The sequence below is a fragment of the Bos mutus genome, chromosome 6, assembly GCF_027580195.1.
Source record: "Bos mutus isolate GX-2022 chromosome 6, NWIPB_WYAK_1.1, whole genome shotgun sequence".
In the NCBI taxonomy this organism is placed as follows: Eukaryota; Metazoa; Chordata; class Mammalia; order Artiodactyla; family Bovidae; genus Bos; species Bos mutus.
The window spans coordinates 35,860,418-35,882,139 of record NC_091622.1 but is presented as its reverse complement, the minus strand read 5'-3'; the positions used below and the strand labels follow the sequence as shown (position 1 = coordinate 35,882,139).

Genomic DNA, 21,722 nt, shown 5'->3' with positions numbered 1-21,722 from the left:
TCTTGGCCACATTATTTTGTTTTCATATGTTGTTTTAACATCAGATTGATTTGTTTCCTAAGAAAAAATATGTTGAAATAATTTCTTTCTTACAGGTTTGGTAAGAAAGTACTTCTCAGGCAAAGTTTCTTCCTCATATTTTTATCAATCTTTATAAATTGCACTAAAGAGCAAAACCTTCCACAAGATGCTCACACAGTATTCATAAATGGTAATGACTAAATCTGACAGGAGTTTTTGTAATTATGAAGCCAGGATTTTTAGGGTACATATAATTTAGATACCTGGTACCACTGCACAGGATTCTGACTAAACTTGCTCTCCAGCAATCAGGGTGAGAACACTAGTGAAGTCCAGGGCTCATCAGCAGATAGGATCATTATCGACCACAGCCAGTGTCAAAAATAAAGGCGAGAAGGGAGAAGAAACTGAAGGGGTGGTGCATGAAGGTTATCAGCATGTACTGAGAAGTTATGCTGTGTTCATTTTAATAGTTGTGCAAATGAAGAAGTTATCTTCAGCATGCAGATAGCAAGTGGCTGATATGAAGCTGGCATCTGAATGCCACAGCATTTCCACGATATGAAAGCTTTTAAAGATGATAAAGCATTATGTTTACTCATCAATAGCACACATTATCAACTGGCTACAGGAAAGAAAGAATCCTTTCTTTTGGTCTGAGTTGTATATTTAGGTGAGTGCAAATATATTAAATAAGGGCTTCCCAAGTGGCTCAGTGGTAAAGAATCCTCCTGCAATGCAGGAGACGCAGGTTCAATCCCTGAGTCGGGAAGATCCCTTGCAGAAGGAAATAGCAACCTACTCCAGTATTTTTGCCTGGGAAATCCCATGGACAGAGGAGCCTGGAGGGCTACAGTCCCTGGGGTCACAAGAGAGTCGGACATGACTTAGCGACTAAGCAATAACAACATACAGTGTAATAATGGATGTCAGAACCAAAGACAGACAGTGGACCAGAACAAACCTCTTTTGCTACTCTGAGTCAACAAAGTATGAGAGTGAGTGAGTGACTGCATGTGTGTGTGTGTTGTGTAATGGTAGAAGACAGCTTTGTTGCAGTAGGTGAAGGAAGTGGTTGGCATGGGGTATTGAGGGGAAGAGGAACAAACAGAAAAGATGGAAAATTAAACTTTGTATTTTAAATTGTATTCCTCTAAGAAATAAATACATGGAAATGACAGGTAGACTATCAACTGTTTTTATGTTAAAAAAAAAAAAACTATAGCATTTCTTAACTCAAAGAATGATTATAAAGCCTCATAAAAGATTTATTTTAGAAAGCAAAACAGTGACATTTAAAGCAGGTTCATGCTAATAGGAATAAGAAATTTCTAGTTAGGTAAACTAATTTTTTTTAGTTACAGCGGAAACAAAGATGCTTGCTTTACTTAAGGCCCAAATAAAAAATAATAAAATCAACATAATTAAAATATTTCATTACTTATTTGAATTGTTTAGTATATAATTAAAGATTGCTGGAAAAAATCCCATGGGGATAGAAATTATGTAATTGTTTTTTCAAAGACAAGCTGCATGCTAAGTCGCTTCAGTTGTGTCTGACTCTTTGCAGCCCTATGGGCTATTGCTGGCCAGGCTCCTCTGTCCATGGAATTCTCCAGGCAAGAATACTGGAGTGGGTCACCATTTTCTCTTCCAGGGGATCTTTCTGACCCAAGAATCGAACCCGCGTCTCCTGCATTACAGGTGGATTCTTTACCATAGAGCCACAGGAGAAGCCCCTTTTTCCAAAGACACACCTCTTTAATTCTAATGATAGATCTTGCTTTTAAAATGGTGTATGGAGTTGTTTCATTAAAACACACCTGAGGCCTTGGTGGAGCCCACAGTGGCACCCACAGTTCACTTATTTGGGTTTTAGGCTCCTGTAGAGCTGCCATAGCGGGTAGAGGGCAAGGCTGAAAGGCTCCACAGCTGGAGAGGCACCACTCAGGGTTCCCCTTTCCACCCCATTGACACCTTGACTTCACTAACTGGTTCCAGCATTTCCAATACAGGCATCAAAACTTTCACCAGAAAGACTGACAAATCAAAAGACAAGTAGTTATAGTACCTACTCATGGGGAATATAGCCAAAAACTGAATATAGTATATTATAATAAATATAGTACCTACTCATGGGGAATATAGCCAAAATATTGCATAAAAACTGAAAATGGAGGACAACCATTAAAATTGTATAAAAATAAATAAAAAGAAAAAAGACAATTGCAATCTATGGTACATAAATACACAATTATATAGAAATTCATACAGAAGCTCTATTTCTTCTTTAAAAAAGAATTTCTTCTAACAACAGAGGGACTGCAATCTCTTCATAAAAAGTGGTTAAAAATAAATTCTTTGAAACAACTTACATAATTGTTCTCCAACTTTCTGGGACAGGGAAAAATCCACATTTTTGCCAGATGGAATCTCAGTTAGTGACCACTGCCAATAAATAAGTGCTTGAGCACATTTTCCTGGAATGGGACTCCCTGGGCATGACTTTCTCCAAATCTCCCTCAGGAGCCCAGATAATAGCATTTCTGTTCTCACAAAATAAGTCATGCCCCACACAACAGCTGCTACCACACCTGAGATCAGCTGCCTGAGACTGTCCCAGTGACCTTTCACCCTGTTAAATGATATTTCCTGCAGAGGCGAAGCTGACTTCAGCAGGGCTCCCTTTGAGAAATGCCAAAATTATTTACTGTGATATGGTAACTGTTTGGTAATCACTGTTGATTCTGTATCCCTCAGACATAAACTCTTCATCTTTCTGAGACATAAAATACTGACCATGAGCAAAAAATATCTCAATGGCAATACACTAGCTGGTAAAATTATTTTATCATAAAGTGGAATGCTTTGCTTTCAAGCATACAATAAATGAATAAATGAAAATATATTAAGAAGAAAATAAGAGGAAATAGTGATCATTTGTATTACCAATAATAGGTCACATTTAAAAAAAAATCACATAAATAAAGCAAATTAACATAACAAAATAAAAACAAACTCACAGATACAGAGAACAAATTAGTGGTTACCTGTGGGGAGAGGCAAGAGGGGAAGGGCAAAATAGGAGTAGGGGATCAAAAGGTACAAACTGTTAGGTATAAAATAAGTTAGGAGGAAATATTATATAGCACAGGGAATATAGCCACTATTTTACAATAACTTTAAATGGAGAATAATCTATAAAGATGTGAATTGCTATATTGTACACTTTAATTGTATAACACTGTAAATCAACTGTACCTCAATAAAAAAAAAATCAAAAAATCACAGTAGTGGTGCCCTAAAGTTTCAACATCCCTACAGCATTTTAAAGGATCTGACTTTAAAAATTTATTTGAAATTCAACACTTCAGAGAACTGACCCATTGCATTAAATAACGTAAATATCTTCTTTTTCTAGTGCTATTCATGTGTAGAGCATTATTAGAATTCATAAATGAATCCAAAAACTTTTTCCTCATTGAATTTTAGTACTGAATTTAGTACAGAGTTAGATAACAAAATTTCAAATAAATTAGGACCTATAAATAAATACATAAAGTTAATAAAAGCAACAGTCTCCTCCAAATAGGCAATGCAGTTAATTCATTATTTAAAAAGAAAAAAATGCATTGAAAAGTGAGTTCTAATTTCATAATAGGTTTCCAAAATGTTGCTTCAGGAAGACAACTCTAAATTGTAAAATAAACCAATTTGAAAAGTCTGGAAACAACCTAGTAAAATATGTTTGGACAAATATGAGTACCTCTAGAAATATTAGCCTAGACTTCAAGTCACTCTATATGAAACAGATAAATGGGAGAGTGTGGCCAAACCAAATGATAACTGAATGGATACTGTGTCACAAAGAGAAGCTTAAATGAGATAATATTGCCTCTCTCATTTTTGGTAAGTTCACTATACCTGTTCTTTTCCATGTTCCTCACCCCTCCCCATAGTTAAAATTTTTATTAGTTAATTTCTGAATGGGAGCTTCCCAGGTTGGTGCTAGTAGCAAAGCATCTGCCTGCCAGTGCAGGAGATGCCAGAGACACAGGTTTAATCCTGTTCAGTTCCTTGGGTTGGGAAAACCCACTGGAGTAGGAAATGGCAACCTGCTCCAGAATTCTTGCCTGTAAAATCCCATGGACAGAGGAGCCTGGCAGGCTATAGTCTAGGGGGCTGCAAAGAGTCAGACACAACTGACTGCCTGAACACACACACACACACACAGCCTCTGGATGACAGCTTTCATAGTAGGTTATGGATTTTGGTCTTTCCCACAATAAATACAGATTATACAGAACTGATCTTCCCAAAACACTACTGTAATATCAAAAAGCTTTAATTGCTTTTCATAGCTTAACAAAGTAAAACTGAAATTCTATTCACACACACAAACTGTGGAAAATTCTTCAAGAGATGGGACTACCAGACCACTTTACCTGCCTCCTGAGAAATCTGTATGCAGGTCAACAAGCAACAGCTAGAACCAGACATGGAACAATGGACTGGTTCCAAATTGGGAAAGGAGTACGTCAAGGCTATATATTGTCACCCTGTTTATTTAACTTATATGCAGATCACATCATGAGAAATGCTGGACTGGGTAAAGCACAAACTGGAATCTAAATTGCCAGGAGAAATATTAATAACCTCAGATAGGCAGATGACACCATTCTTATGACAGAAAGTAAAGAGGAACTTAAGAGACTCTTGATAAAAGTGAAAGTGAAGTCGCTCAGTCGTGTCCGACTCTTTGCAACCCCATGGACTGTAGCCTACCAGGCTCTTCTATCCATGGAATTTTCCAAGCAAGAGTACTGGAGTGGGTTGCCATTTCCTTCTCCAGGGGATCTTCCCAACCCAGCGATCGAACCTGGGTCTCCACACTGCAGACATACGCTTTACCATCTGAGCTACCAGGGAAGCCCTGAAAGTGAAAGAGGAGAGTGAAAAAGCTGGCTTAAAACTCAACATTCAAAAAACAAAGATCATGGCATCTGGTCCCATCACTTCACAGCAAATAGAGAGGGAAACAGTGGAAAAAGTGAGAGACTTAATTTCTTGGGGCTCCAACATCACTGCAGATGGTGACTGCAGCCATGAAATTAAAAGATGGTTGCTCCTTGGAAGAAAAGCTATGACCAACCTAGACTGCCTATTCCAAAGCAGAGACATTACTCTGCTGACAAAGGTCCGTCTAGTCAAAGGTATGGTTTTTCCAGTAGTCATGTATGGATGTGAGAGTTGGACCATAAAGAAGGCTGAGTGCCGAAGAATTGATGCTTTTGAACTGTGGTGTTGGAGAAGACTCTTGAGAGTCCCTTGGACTCCAAGGAAATCAAACCAATCAATCCTAAAGGAAATCAACCCTGAATATTCATTGGAAGGACTGATGCTGAAGCTGAAACTCCAATACTTTGGCCACCTGATGCAAAGAACTGACTCATTGGAAAAGATCCTGATGCTTGAAAAGATTGAAGGCAGGAGGAAAAGGGTATGACAAGGATGAGATGGTTGGATGGCATCACTGCCTCAATGGACATGAGTTTGAGCAAGCTCTGGGAGTTGGTGATGGACAGGGAAGCCTGGCGTTCTGCAGTCCACAGGGTTGCAAAGAGTTGGACACGACTGTGTGAATGAACTGAACTGATTCACACATACAGCAGGGCCCTTCTGCTTCTCCATATCCACATATATTATTACCCTCTCCTTCACATGAATGGCAGGTCCAGGTTGGCTGAACTGCACATGGTCACAGATGTGCTCTGCTGTCCATTTGTTCCTGTTCAGGCATTTCTCTTAGCCTGGAATCCCCCTTCTGAACCCATATCCACTCATCCAGATAAAACTCAGCCTGTTTGGGCTTCTCATCACTGCTCTTTCGAATTCCACCACCCAAGGGATTTTATCCTCTTAAATGAGTGAAGCCATAATTGTTAAGTCCAAAGTCAGTTCAGTTGTAGCTCTATATGATTTCTCTAAAATCTAACAGTTTATATCTAACAATCTATATCTCTCTTGAAACATTTGTCATCCTTTATTTAAAATATAACAGACATTATTTCTTGTTGCAAATTATATAATCTATACTCACAGAGAAAATTTAGAAAATACAGAGAAAAAAGAATATAAAAGTCAAACACAATCCCATTACTTACATAAGCATTATTTAATATGATTCTATGTCCTTTCATTTTTCTCTATTTAGATATAATTTATATAATTACATAAAGATGGGACAATGCAAAGTATTTAATGCCAGCAAACTATGTACATAAAAATGGATGAAATGGTAAATTTTATGTATATTTTACAATAAAAGATAAGGATTATGCAGTATGTACTATTTTATTACACTACATTTAATAACCAGTAAAATATTTCTATAACATTTCTACTCCTCAAAAATATTTTTATGCTTCTTATATTCCTATCCACAATGACAAGTTTAATCATTTGATTCAAGTAGTGATTTCATAGATTTTTCCACTATAAAAGAATGTTTTCTCTTTGTAATGAAAAATTATCTGTGAGATGATGATTTGAGACTGAAAATTTAGATGCCAGATATTTGAGCATATACCTCAAAGGGAGAGCCAACAGAACTTGCTGATGAATCAGTTGAGAAAAATAGAGGAATAACAAATTTTTGGCCTCAGTAACTGGGTGAATTGGAGAAGGAAATGGCAACCTACTTCACTGTTCTTGCCTGGATAATCCCATGGACAGAGGAACCCAGCAGGCTATAGTCCATAGGGTCACAAAGATTTGGATACAACTTACCGGTTAAACAATAATTTTAAAGTCTACCATGCATTTAGTGGGGCTTCCCAGGTGGTGCTAGGGGTAAAGAGCCTGCCTGACAATGCAGGAGACAAAAGAGACACAGGTTTGATCCCTGGCTTGGGAAGATCGCCCAGAAAAAGAAACAGCAACCCAATCCAGTATTCTTGCTTGGAAAATCCCATGGTCAGAGGAGCCTGGTGGGCTATAGTTCATGGGATCGTAAAGACATGGACACAACTGAAGTGACTGATCACAGCTCGGTGAATGGTACAAATTATTAAGATGGGGGAAAACCTGGGTAGAAATGAGATTGTCTTTTTTTAGGCAGAAGTGTAAATGAGGAGTTTTGCTTTATATAGATTGAGTGTAATACGCTCATTCAATATCCAAGAACATTTATCAGGTAGCCAATAGGCAGGGCTGACATCATGGGAATATGAAATATGCAGTTTCCCATGGACAATGCACACAAAGCCCCATATCTGTTTTATGCTCTGCTGCTGCCATCTTAAAATTCTCATTTTTTAACAGAGGGTTCCACATTTTTGCTTTGCATTGGGGGGTACCCCAAGGTTAAGTAGCTTTTCCTATCAAATGGATATAATACTTTGGAATATAATTATACTGAGAGGTTGGAGCTGGAAGTATAATTTTGGAGGTCATAGGCCTGAACGTGGTATTCAAAACTGTGGACCTGGATGAACATACCCATGATAAGCATAGCTTGAGAAGAGGTCATAGGACTGAGCCTTTCCATGTTCCAACTTTGAGAGGTCTGGAAAAGACAGATTTTGCAAACAGGACTAATAAAGGGTGTCTAATAAGATCAGAGGAAAATCAGGACAGTGTAGTATTGCAGAAGCAAAGTGAAGAAAGTGCTTCAAAACAGTCATTAGTTCGGTCAAATCCTGCTAAGAGAAGAGTAAAATGAAAACAGTAGACTGACCTTTGGATTTGGCAAGATGGAGATTGTTGGTGTTCCTGACAAGCACAATTTCAGTGGTGTGTGGGTTGAAGAAAGAAATGGGAGGAAAGGCTATGGAGACAGCAAGTACATACAATCCTTTACCAGAGCTCTAAAAATGAAGAGGGATATTGTTCCTAGGGAGGATTAAAAAATACTGAGAGCTATTATAAAATGCTTCTATGCTGATGGGAAAACTCTGGAAAGGCGAAATTGATGTCATAGAGAAAGGAAGTGATTATTCTAACTTAGTCCTTGAGTGAGTGAGAGAGAATGGGGTTCAGAGTACCAGCACAGGGTTGACCCCAGAGAGGTACAAGTTCAGTTCACCCACTGAGAAAGAAGAGAAGGCAGAGTGTAAGGGTACAGCTATGGATACACTGGTAGATTGGGGAGGCAGGAGATAAGTCTTTCTTAATTGCTGTGTGAAATAGGACAAAATCTTTGGATTGTGCTATAACATTTTATAAATCTAAGCCATGCTTATTTCTCTACTAAAGTGAAATTCATGTTTTCAGAAAACAAATGTGGTGAGAAAAGAGCTACTATGTTTAGCTTTGTTTTTGTTATTCTAACATCAGACTTAGATGCTTGACAAAGAAACCAAAAAGACAATTTAATGGGAAGGGAATAATCTTTTCAACAAATGGTGGTGGGGGCAAATGAATATCCACATGTGAAATAATGAAACCGGACCTGTGCTTCACACCGTATCTAAAAATTAACTCAAAAGGAACGAAATATATAAATATAAAAGCAAAACTATAAAACTCTTGGAATAAATCATAGATGTAAATCTTTGTTTTTGCATTAGGCAACGGTTTCTTGGATAGGACATCAAAATCATAACAAAAGAAAGAAACAGATTAACTGGACAATAAAGACATAAAGACTTTTGTTCTTCAAATGATACTATCAAAAAAGTGAAAACACAACCCACAGAATGAGAAAATATTTGAAAATCATGTATCTGATAAAGGTTAGTATTCAGAACATATAAAGAATTTTTCCAACTCAACATAAATGACAAATAACCCAATTTTTAAAAAATGGACAAGGAATTTGAATGGACATTTCTCCAAAGAAGATATACAAATGGCTAATAAACACATGAAAAAGTGCTCAACATCATTAGTCATTAGGGAAACACAAATCAAAACCACAATGAGAGACCGTTCCACACCCATCAGAATGATTACAATAAAAAGACAATTACAGGCGTTGGTAAGGATGTGAAGAAACTGGAAACATCATACATTGCCAATGGGAATGCAAAATGAAGCAGTCACTTTGAGAAACAGCTTATCAGTTCTTCAAGAAATCAAACAGACTTACCATATGATCCAGAAATTCCATCCCTAGGCATATACTCAAGAGAACAGAAAATATGTCCAGAGAAAGACTTGCACACAAATATTCATACTAGCATTATCTGTAATAGCCCCAAAGTGAAAGCAATCCCAATGTCCATCAACTGATGAATTAAAAATGTGGTGTACACATTAATACAATGGGATATTATTTAAGTCATAAGGAATGACATACTGATATTTCATTCATATGAATGAACCTCTAAAGCATATGATAAGTGAAAGAAGGTAGATCCAGAAGGGCATGTATTCTGTGATTCTACTTATACGAAATGGCAAGAGTTAATGGGAGCTTCCTAGAGGAGATGAAAATTGACCACTGACAAAGTGGAATAAGGACACTCCAGATAAAGAGAACACATCAAGAAAGATACAGATGTGTGGAACCACTGGGATATATGGTTAATGTGGTTGCAATGTAACCTGGGTTTAGTAGAATAAAGAACTGATAAAGAGTAAGTCAAGAAGATTGGATGAGCCGTGTTTCTAAAGGCCTTGAATGACTTGACATTTATTCAGTGAGAAGTCCTCTTTGCTTTTATAACATATCTATTATGTCACTTTTAAACCTTCTGCATTTCATACCATTGTTAACCACATATAAGTTGCCTCACTTAATGGACTAGGAGACCCCTGAACGTTAGAGACTGTTCCCTAGTCCTCTTTGACTTCTCAGGGCCCAGCACAAAATGTGCAGTACAAAGAATGTGCCCAATAAAAGCTTGTAGACTTAGAATTACTAAAATAATTTCAACGAACACCACAGCAGTCCTGATATACTCTGGTAATTTACATGCTACTGGGAATGATCTGCAAACATCATAATAAATTTCTTTAGCATTATTTACCTTCCCTTTCACCAACCACTCATACTATAAATAGAGTTTAGTAAAAAAAAAAAAAATTCAAATTGAAATTTGCATTCTAGTGAAATGCAAAAACTTGAATAGAGCAACTGTATTGAGTGGCAGACTTGGTGAATGGATAAATTGCTGTTTTTAACCATCAAAATAACTAGAGAAATATTAGAGACTTTGATTTTAAATTATAGGGAAAAAGGTGATTAAAAATACTAGAAATATGTTTAATAGTTATTCAATGTATATGAGAGAGTTTATCTAAGATGACCCTGGAATATTTATTATGGGAGCTAGTGGCGGTAAAGAATAGATTAGGGAACTATCTTTAGAAATAGAGTTAGATATTTTTATCTAATACAGCCTGGGGCCTTGGGGACATTTCAAACCTACTTTCCTATAAATCTTTGTTATGAAGGCCAAGGAGTCTGAACACTTCAAAAAATAGTAACTCTGTAAGTCAACTGTGTGGTTAGGCTTACCACTATGCTTTTCACAAAGTGGTTTTTAGACTTTCCTTTCCTCATACGGGACTTATCGCAGGAAACCTTGCGGAGTCAGCAGCACATTTATATTTGGTAGTTTTTCAAATTACACTGTACATGATATGCTTATGAATCTTGTAGCTAAGAATCCTAATTTTATTTCAGCCTTACTTGTCACTTAAAAATTTGCAAACATTTTTTCCAAGTAGCAGAGAGTGAAGCATTCCAGGGAACAGATAAGACGTTCAGGAAGTAACTGGAGTGCCCTTTATGAAGTACAAACACAGGATAATTATGGCTGCTTTCTGGGGCTGGCTGGACTTCAGAAATGAAGAAAGTCATAGCTAACTGCCAGGATTAATAGATAAGCTATCTTGAAGGACAATGGGTACAGCGAATATTATTGAATACTGATTAATTATTAATCATTAGACATCTGAATCTTATGAGATCTACTACTGTAATGTGACTAAAATATGAAGAATCATCTAGCAAACATTACAAGACACAATTTCTGCCACAAGGGTGGAGAGCTGCACACAGAGGTAATGAGCCTCATAAAACAATGAACTTCTCCTACATAAATAAGCAGCACATCACTGATAGAAATGCACCATCAGGGCCAGAGACCCATCCCATGGGAAGACAGCACAGAAAGTTAGTGAGGATGATGAGAGAGTACAGCTGTCTGGAATTCTGTGGCATCTTCAAGCGTGGGCAGTACAGGGTTCCCTTGGGAACGTTTCCCGAAGAACACTTTCCAAGGACCATAGGAAAGAGAACTGACACATAAAATTCTACCATTTTAGAATCAGACCTCAATCTCAGAGAAGTTTAAGTCAGTCAAGATAAAGATAGTAGAATTTAAATTCAAATTGAGCACCTATAATAATATTACAAGAATAATGACTATGGCAGGATCGGCTAAGTGTATGACTAGTAGGTACTATCATGAATGCAAAAAAAAAAAACAAACAAAACCTAGTAAGACTCAGTCCCTCTAATTCAGAAAGTCACAATCAGGTTGAAGAGAGAAGTATAAAGACATGAAAGGTGAAGTAAATCAAGGTAGAAGGTAGGTGGGAAATGACTGGAAAACAATCAGAAGACATATATTAATCTCAGCCTGTCAACTAACTATGTGACCTTCAATAATTCACCTAACTCAATAAATACCTGTTAAATGAACAACCTTTTAAGAATCATGGTTTCTTCATCCAAGGTTACTTTTCAGACCTGAAATATTTTTACAGGGTCACCTGACAAAACTGTAACGCAGACCAAAATGTTACATGTATGCTATGTAATTTTTTCTAACATTACCGAGGTATAATTGACAAATACAAATTGTATATCTTTAAGGTATATAAGTGTGATCTGGCCCTGATGGTATACATTGTAAGCTGATTACCACAAACAGGCAAATTAACATATCCATCATCTCACGGCTACAGTTTAGTTTTTCTGGTGAGACCAATTAAGATTGACTCTCTTAGCAAATTTCAAGTATACAACACAGTACTGTTAACTATCATCAAGCAGAGCATTAGATGCCCAGAGCTTACTTATCTTCTAACTGAATATTTTAACCCTTTTTCTGAAGGACAGTTTTGTCAGACTGTCCTGGTTGGCAAATTTTTCTTTCACAAGAAAAATATATCATCCTATTTGCTCCTGGCCTACAAGGGTCATGCCAAAAAATCCACTTACAGCCTTCTGGGGTTGCTTTGTATGTGGTGAGTTGTTTTCTGTCATACTCCTTTCAAGAGTCTCTTTTGGCCTTTGACTTCTGACAATTTGTATAACATGTTCCAAAGTAACCTTGTTCTGGGTTCTTTTAGCTTCATCTGGATATCCATATCCTTTTTAAGATTCAGAAATTTTTCAGCCATTATTTTTAAAATAAGATTTCTTCTTTCTTTCTCTTTCTCCTGTTTGGACTTCTAAGTCGTGTATATTCATTTCTTTAATGGTGTTCTCTAGGTCTTGAATGATTTTGTCACACTTTTGCATTCTTTTTTTTTTGTTCCTACAACTAAAGCTAAATAACCTATTTTCAAGTTGGCTGATTCTTTATTCTTCACAATTAAGTCTGCACTGTTGAAACTCTATCAAATTTTTGGTTCTGTCATTGTAGTCTTCAGCTCTAGGATTTCTGTTTGACTCCTTTCATGGTTTCTATTTCTCTATTATACTCCTTGATCTATTAAGTACTGTTTTTTAAATTTTATTTAGTTGTCTATCAATGTTCTCTTGCATCTCAATAAGCTTTTAAAACATAATTTTAAAAAATTCTTTTTAGAAAACTTGTCTATTTCCATTTACTTGGTTTGGTTATTGGGGCTTTACTAGTTTCCTTTTGTGATATCATGTTTGTCTGATTCTCCATGATCTGTGTAGCCATGTATTGGTATCTGTGCATTTGAAGGAGCAAACACATATTCTGGTCTTTATAGATTGGTTTTGGCAGGTAAACACATTCTTCTGTTGGGTTCCTGGGCTGACAGAATTGCCTCTGGGATTTCAGTGAAGCAGAATTAAAGCCAGGCCATTTCAATTATGGTTTCCTCGGGTATATGCCCAGTAGTGGGATTGCTGGATCATATGGCAGTTTTACTCCTAGTTTTTTAAGGAATCTCCACACTGTTCTCCATAGTGGCTGTATCAATTTGCATTCCGACCAACAGTGTTAGAGGGTTCCCTTTTCTCCACAGCCTCTTCAGCATTGATTGTTTGTGGACTTTTTCATGATGGCCCTTCTGACCAGGGTGCAATGATACCTCATGGTAGTTTTGATTTGTATTTCTCTAAAAATGAGTAACATTCAGCATCTTTTCATGTGTTTCATTTCTTGTTAAAACATATCCACTTCTCCTCACTCCAATATTCTTTTGTATTTGTATTTTTCAAAACAATGTTACCGAGGTGTATTTACATATCATAAAATCTACCTTTTCAAGTACACAGTTTAATGATTTTTAGTAATTTTACCAAGTGGTGTAGCTATCACCCTAAAAGAGTTTCAGAACGTTTTCACTGCCTTAAATAAGGCTCCTCTAATGGCACCCCACTCCAGTGCTCTTGCCTGGAGAATCCCATGGACGGAGGAGCCTAGTAGGCTACAGTCCATGGGATCGCGAAGAGTCAAACATGACTGAGCGACTTCCCTTTCACTTTTCACTTTCATGCACTGGAGAAGGAAATGGCAACCCACTCCAGTGTTCTTGCCTGGAGAATCCCAGGGACAGAGAAGTCTGGTGGGCTGCCGTCTACAGGGTCACACAGAGTCGGACATGACTGACGCGACTTAGCAGCAGCAGCAGCAGGCATGTATAACTAATCTCCTATACATTCACAGTCCCCTCCTGGCTTCCAGACAATCACAAATCTACCTCTGTTTCTATAAATTTGCCTTTTCTGGCCATCTCATATAAAGGGAATCGTACAACATACATACAGTTTTTTGACTCTACACTTTGACTTTACAGAACAAAACTAGAAATTTTTTTTGGCCTTTAAGAAACATCACACATTCAAGGAAATGCATAACCTTTCAAATAAAACATTATAATAAATATTGTTAAACATATAAAAGACTAGAAATATTAATCCTAAGTTCTAAAATTAAATTCTGAAAATAATATAGTACAGTGTTAGAAACATGAAAAATGATCATTTATCTATGTCACATGTTGAAATAGATAATATTGCTATCCCTGAAATGTTAAATCATTTTAACATCTTAAACTTTACATATACTGTGTATTTTTCCTTTCTCTTTTTAGGATGGATGTGTGACTTTCTCTTCCAGAAGAATTTTTAAACAGCCTGCTTACTAACATACAAGTTAATACTTAGAGTTTAGTTCTTGTGTAAATGACAAAACAAGTACTGTTCTTGATATTTTTAAAAGGAGCAAAATAAGATTACTACCATGTAGGGAGAAGAACTGGAATGTTCCAGACTTGCTTAAGGGATGCACCTGTCCAACAACATCCTCATTTCTGTGTGTGTCTCTGACCTGCCAAATTTAAGCACTGTACTTACAACGTGGAGAATGATGACATTTATTCTTTCAGAGTTGGCATGTCAGAATAGAGGTTATGCCTTTCAGACTACTGTGAATTTTGGTAATGCAAGCATCTGGATTACAAAAAAAAAAAAAAAAAAAGAATTTTTGACAATATTTTAGGAATTGCTGCTGTCAGTTTTAGAAGATATAAACGGACTAGCTAAATGTCTTTACTGAATGAAGTGAACCTATCACTAAGCACCTCTGTCTTTGGCTGGGAAGTCAGTATAAAACAGCTCCACTGAGCTCTAACAAAATCAAAAGATAGTTTATTCCTAAGCTTTTCTCATGCCATTCTGAGAGAAAGATTCTATGAAGACTAGAAAAGTCATTGTTTTTTTATAGGATTTGAACTGTTGTGTTGGAGAAGACTCTTGAGAGTCCCCTGGACTGCAAGAAGATCCAACCAGTCCATCCTAAAGGAAATCAGTCATGAATATTCACTGGAAGGACTGATGCTGAAGATCCAATACTTTGGCCACTTGGTGGGAAGAACTGACTCATCTGAAAAGACCCTGATGCTGGGAAAGATTGAAGGCAGGAGGAGAGGGGTCAACAGAGGATGAGATGGTTGGATGGCATCACCAACTCAACAGATACGAGTTTGAGTAAACTCCGGGAACTGGTGATGGATAGGGAGGCCTGGCATGCTGCAGTCCATGGGGTTGCAAAGAGTCAGACACAACTGAGCATCTGAACTGAACATCCTCAAAGCCAGTTTTAGACTATTACAGAAATACAGAAAAATGTTATTCATATACATAAATAATTTTTCAAGATAGAAGTCAGTCAATTGCAATAAATGATAGTGAACTCCTCTCTGAACTCTCAAAATATCACATTTTAAAGTGTGTTACTTCCTTATGCTTTTATTTTTACTGCTACTATCTGAAGAGTAGAAAAATAATGAACTCTTGCTGATAAAAATTCATACTTCTGTTACATCTCAAGAAGCAAATGTTTAAGATTTGAAACTAAGAAGAAAAATGATCAAAGTCAGCCAACCTGGGAAAAACTACTGAACAAGGTCTAAACTCTAAAAATTTCAAGTTATCAAGAACACACTGTTAGCCAAAAACCAACTCTTAAAGCTCTAGAAATCAAACTTATTGTTGAAAAATCACAGGACACTTCCTCATTCTGGAGGAAGTGGCATTTCAGTGCCAAAGGTTCTTTCTTAGTGTTATCTTTGTTGTTAAAATTGATACTGTAATTTTGTTGAAAATCAAACTGTTATGTATAAATATGTTGCAATGATTTTAGTAAGTGCAAACAGAATGACTTTATTCACTGCTTTGTAAAGTCAATCAAGCTTATCAGATAGGACTGACAAAAATAGATTTTGCTGAATTGCCTTTTTTTTTTTCTTTAGTAGGAGCAACTAAAAAATAAATCAATACTATGAAAAGCCCTGATGAAATGCTTCTTGACAAATCTTTGGAAAAAAGTTGGAAAATCAAAATGAATACTGTATTTAGAGAATAAGGGCATGCAATATATTTAATACACAATGCCACACCTTGTGGTTAAGACTGAATCAACCAATAAATTGTTAAGGAGAAAAATGGAAACTTCCCTAAGAAAATATTTAGAGAAAGCTGTGTATGTGTACAAAACACACACACACACACACACACACTATTTTTTCCTGGTTCAAATTTATGAACTAAATAAAAACTTGTTCTAGAAAGCAACTGCAAATGAAAACAGTTCCATAAGTTCATTTTTGAAATAAAAAGTGGCACACTATCTATTCTGTTACTACAAAGACATAGAAAGGATTTAAATTTTATTCTTAGTGAAATTTATTGTAGTGATTTTTTTAAATTATAGAAATAGGTTGTAAGTTACAAAAAAAGATGAAAAACTTTTAAAAGGAAAAATTCTATATGTTAGGAGTAAAAAAGATTCAGACCCCATTTTACCTATTTTAAGAAAATTATATGCCTTTGTCCTCAAGTATATCAATGAAGTTTGCTTTTAGGTTTAACATGCAATCTAATGCTTAAAAGGCAATATTAACAATGTGTTAGTGAGAGTTGGTTCTAGTAACAACTGTAAAATCCCCACTGCAGATAATATTGGCCACTGAACATATTATGAAAGGCATCCAGAAAAGAACTCTTCCAACATTTAATGTGAGGCTAGCATAGACTGACTGACTAAATAATCTGTTTTAATCCAGAAAACAAAATATAACAAACCAGGAATGCTTCTGTGATAAGATCAGAACATTTTCAAAAGTTATGGTAAATTTTAAACAGTTTCACTGATCTGTATCCTGATGACCCTGGTGGTAGATATGTGTAAACACACCTACAGATGAGGGCCTTGTACCTTAGCACAGATGGCCATACACGACATGTAAACAAAAGAAACATGCTAACCTGGACAGCAACTTGGTAGCATTAGCATCCTCTGCTGAACTCGTGTCATCCCAGCAGGATTTTCTCCGACTTAGCTGCAGGCTGACCTGAGGAACGCCCTCAGACAGCTCTGGGTGTGGTACCCTGTGGGTCCAAATAGATCCCTCACTACTGGATTTGCGGATCTAAAACACAAAATTAGAAAAAGAGAGAGAAAGGAGTTTTAAAAAACCTTCCAGTTAAGACACTGAAGACAGTTTATTTGAATTCATTAATAATCTATTAATCATACTCCAGAAAAATATCAACTGAGATATAGAAATAAAAATGTGTATAAAAATTCTTTTTTTTTCTAATTTTATTTTATTTTTAAACTTTACATAATTGTATTAGTTTTGCCAAATATCAAAATGAATCCGCCACAGGTATACATGTGTTCCCCATAGCAAAGGGTACAGTAAAGGGGTGATACCAATATTTCTGAGGGGAACTTTCAAACCATATATGATCCACACACCTCTCCTGGACTCTCAAACCAATTTTCCCCAGGCCTAATGCCTCCTTAGAAATAACTATTCTATGTAATGAGAGATTATGAGAGTATATAAGACAGCAACCTAGAAGAATAGAATAAATAGCTAGAAAGAAGCAGAAGAAAATAAGTATGAGAACCAGTGAAATAAAGAATTCCAGTGTGGGACAGTTATGCAGAAATATTCACTACCAAGAAGCAAAATACACACCAGATTGCAAGTTTCCATTGTAATCTTTTGTAGGGCAAAGCATGGTGTAATACATTTTGAATTAAGGAAATAAATGCAAAAAATAACATATTTTTACTTTTCTTCTATCTCTGGAATCACGGACAACACAAATGCCAAATGAATACTCAGAGTACAGACCTTTTATACCTGAGGTCTCTCCAACCCCAGAAATACTCTCACATTGTCTTATTTTAAGTCAGAAAATATGAGAATATGATCAATATTCTTTTCCTAAAAATGTGTAAAAATCATGTCAGAATCGCAGGAAATTTTCAAAAACTTGGATCAATTGTATTTGTTACTCTGGAAGCTTTTTCTCACCTTGAGGACTGTCTCTCCCTTGTCCTTTCACCTAGAATGTCATCTGCTGATCACTGACCAATCACCAACCAAATCAAATCTTAACTTCCTATGAAGTTGAGATAAGAATACACTGACCACAGAGCTTCACTAACTACTACTGTCAGGTCTAAATAACCTTTCCCAATTCTGAATTTCTGTTAACTCACCACCACACACTCTATACTTCATTGCATGTCATCTAATAGCATAATCTTAGTCATCTCGAGTTTCTAGGTCACGTGGTCTCAACCAGATTTCCCCTTCTTCTTCTTTATATTATTTGTAACATTTTTATTGGGCTTCCTTGATGGCTCAATGGTAAAGACTCCTCCTGCCAATGCAGGAGACACAAGTTTTGTCCCTGAGTTGGGAAGATGCCATGGAGAAGGAAATGGCAACCCACTCTAGTATTCTTGCCTGGGAAATCCCATGGAAAAAGGAGCCTGGCAGGCAGTTCATGGGGTCACAAAAGAGTGGGACATGACTTGGTGACTAAAAACAACATTTTAAGCAAAAAGTCTAGCAAAGTTTTAAACCCATTAATAAACACTTACTGTCAGACACTCAACTACAAGATATTCCCAAGACACTGAGTGAACAAGAGGATAGGATAATGGACAATTAAAAAGAGTAACAAGAGAGTACCACTGACATATATATACACCACTAGTCCATTCTGAAGGTAATCAGCCCTGGGATTTCTTTGGAAGGAATGATGCTAAAGCTGAAACTCCAGTACTTTGGCCACCTCATGCGAAGAGTTGATTCACTGGAAAAGACTCTGATGCCAGGAGGGATTGGGGGCAGGAGGAGAAGGGGACGACAGAGGATGAGATGGCTGGATGGCATTGCTGACTTGATGGACGTGAGTCTCAGTGAACTCCGGGAGTTGGTGATGGACAGGGAGGCCTGGCGTGCTGCGATTCATGGGGTCGTAAAGAGTTGGACACGACTGAGCAACTGATCTGATCTGACTACTACTACTACTACTGCTGCTGCTACTACTAAGTCGCTTCAGTCGTGTCCGACTCCGTTCGACCCCATGGACTGCAGCCTACCAGGCTTCTCCATCCATGGGATTCTCCAGGAAAGAACACTGGAGTGGGTTGCCATTTCCTTCTCCAATGCATGAAAGTGAAAAGTGAAAGTGAAGTCGCTCAGTCGTGTCTGACTCTTAGCGACCCCATGGACTGCAGCCTACCAGGCTCCTCCATCCATGGGATTTTCCGGGCAACAGTACTGGAGTGGGGTGCCATTGCCTTCTCCGATATATACACTACCATGTGCAAAATAGATACCTAGTGGGAACCTGCTGTATAGCACAGGGAGTTCAGCTCAGAGATTTGATGACCTAGAGCGGTGAGATAGGGGTGGGAGGGAGGGAGGGAGGGAATATATGTGTCCATATAGCTGATTCATGTTGTTGTACAACAGAAACTAGCACAACATTGCAAAACAATTATACTCCAATAAAAAATTAAATATTAGGCTTAATGTTTAAAAAATTACACGGGAAAATTATGAACATAAATATTTAGTACATTCATACTACTATGAGGATTACATGAAACTAATTTAGCAAAGAGTTACATTTAACACAAAATAAACACTAAGTAAAAGCTAGGCTTTACTAGTATAGTTGTTATGTAAAATCTGCCCAAATCTGATGATTATCAATCAACTCTTCAGTTGCATTTCTCTGCAGAATATACCTAAGTTCATGAAAATCAAAGAAAAATTCTAAAAAATTATGAACTAACTATAGCTCATAGCTATATTAGCCAACAATATGTACTTCCAAGAGAAATACTCAGGTAAACAGCAAAAGAATATGAAAAATGTAAATACATGTGATTATATTTTTCATACAGGGGCTCATTTTTCATGTGACTTTTCATAAGAATAAACATGAAATATCAATTAAAAAACACTGAAAAAGTAGTACATTTTCTCTCAATATTGAAATGAATGTAGGTTTGGTGAAAATTTGGGTTCTAAATTTGATTCAACAATTTATGCAAAAAAAATATTCTAAGGTACAAAAAGGTAACATGCAGCTTATTCGATTTTGCCAGTTCACATTAAAATAGCCTCCATAATGAACAGCATGAAAAGGCAAAAAGATAGGACACTGAAAGATGAACTCCCCAGGTCGGGAGGTGCCCAATATGCTACTGGAGATCAGTGGAGAAATAACTCCAGAAAGAATGAAGGGATGGTGCCAAAGCAAAAACAATACCCAGTTGTGGATGTGACTGGTGATAGAAGTAGGGTTCGATGCTTTAAAGAGCAATACTGCATAGGAACCTGGAATGTCAGGTCCATGAATCAAGGCAAATTGGAAGTGGTCAAACGGGAGATGGCAAGAGCGAACATTGATATTCTAGGAATCAGTGAACTAAGATGGACTGGAATGGGTGAATTTAACTCAGATGACCATTATATCTACTACTGTGGGCAGGAATCCCTTAGAAGAAATGGAATAGCCATCATGGTCAACAAAAGAGTCTGAAATGCAGTACTTGGATGCAGTCTCAAAAATGACAGAATGATCTCTGTTTCCAAAGCAAACCTTTCAATATGACGGTAATCCAAGTCTACGCCCCGACCATAAAAGCCGAAGAAGCTGAAGTTGAACAGTTCTATGAAGACCTACAGACCTTCTAGAACTAACACCCAAAAAAGATGTCCTTTTCATTATAGGGGACTGGAATGCAAAGAAGGAAGTCAAGAAACACCTGGAGTAACAGGCAAATTTGGCCTGCGAGTACAGAATGAAGCAGGGCAAAGGCTAACAGAGTTCTGCCAAGAGAACACACTGGTCATAGCAAACATCCTCTTCCAACAACACAAGAGAAGACTCTACACATGGACATCACCAGATGGTCAACACTGAAATCATATTGATTATATCCTTTGCAGCCAAAGATGGAGAAGCTCTATACAGTCAGCAAAAACCAGACCAGGAGCTGACTGTGGCTTGGATCATGAACTCCTTATTGCCAAATTCAGACTGAAATTGAAGAAAGTGGAGAAAACCACTAGACCATTCAGGTATGACCTAAGTCAAATCCCTAATGACTATACAGTGGAAATGAGAAATAGAATTAAGGGACTAGATCTGATAGACAGAGTGCCTGATGAACTATGGATGGAGGTTTCTGACATTGTACAAGAGATAGGAATCAAGACCATCCCCAAGAAAAAGAAATGCAAAAAAGCAAAATGGCTGTCTGAGGAGGCCTTGCAAATAGCTGTGAAAAGAAGAGAAGCAACAAGCAAATGAGAAAAGGAAAGATATACCCATTTGAATGCAGAGTTCCAAAGAATAGCAAGGAGAGATAAGAAAGCCTTGCTCAGCTATCAATGCAAAGAAATAGAGGAAAACAATAGAATGGGAAAGACGAGAGACCTCTTCAAGAAAATTAGAGATACCAAGGGAACATTTCATGCAAAGATGGGCTCAGTAAAGGAAAGAAATGGTAGGGACCTAACAGAAGCAGAAGATATTCAGAAGAGTTGGCAAGAATACACAGAAGAACTGTACAAAAAAGATTTTCACAACCCAGATAATCACGATGGTGTGATCACTCACCTAGAGCCAGACATCCTGGAATGTGAAGCCAAGTGGGCCTTAGGAAGCATCACTACAAACAAAGCTAGTGGAGGTGATGGAATTCCAGTTGAGC

The 21,722-nt window shown here is 37.1% G+C and overlaps 1 protein-coding gene across 1 annotated transcript in view; it reads right to left on the bottom strand.

Moving 5' to 3' along the window:
* FAM13A (family with sequence similarity 13 member A) overlaps positions 1–21,722 on the bottom strand; it is a 311,477-nt gene that overhangs the window by 108,504 nt on the left and 181,251 nt on the right. Inside the window, 1 exon segment of the mRNA XM_070372152.1 lies at positions 16,949–17,112. Within this exon segment, the coding sequence (XP_070228253.1) occupies positions 16,949–17,112 (164 nt within the window).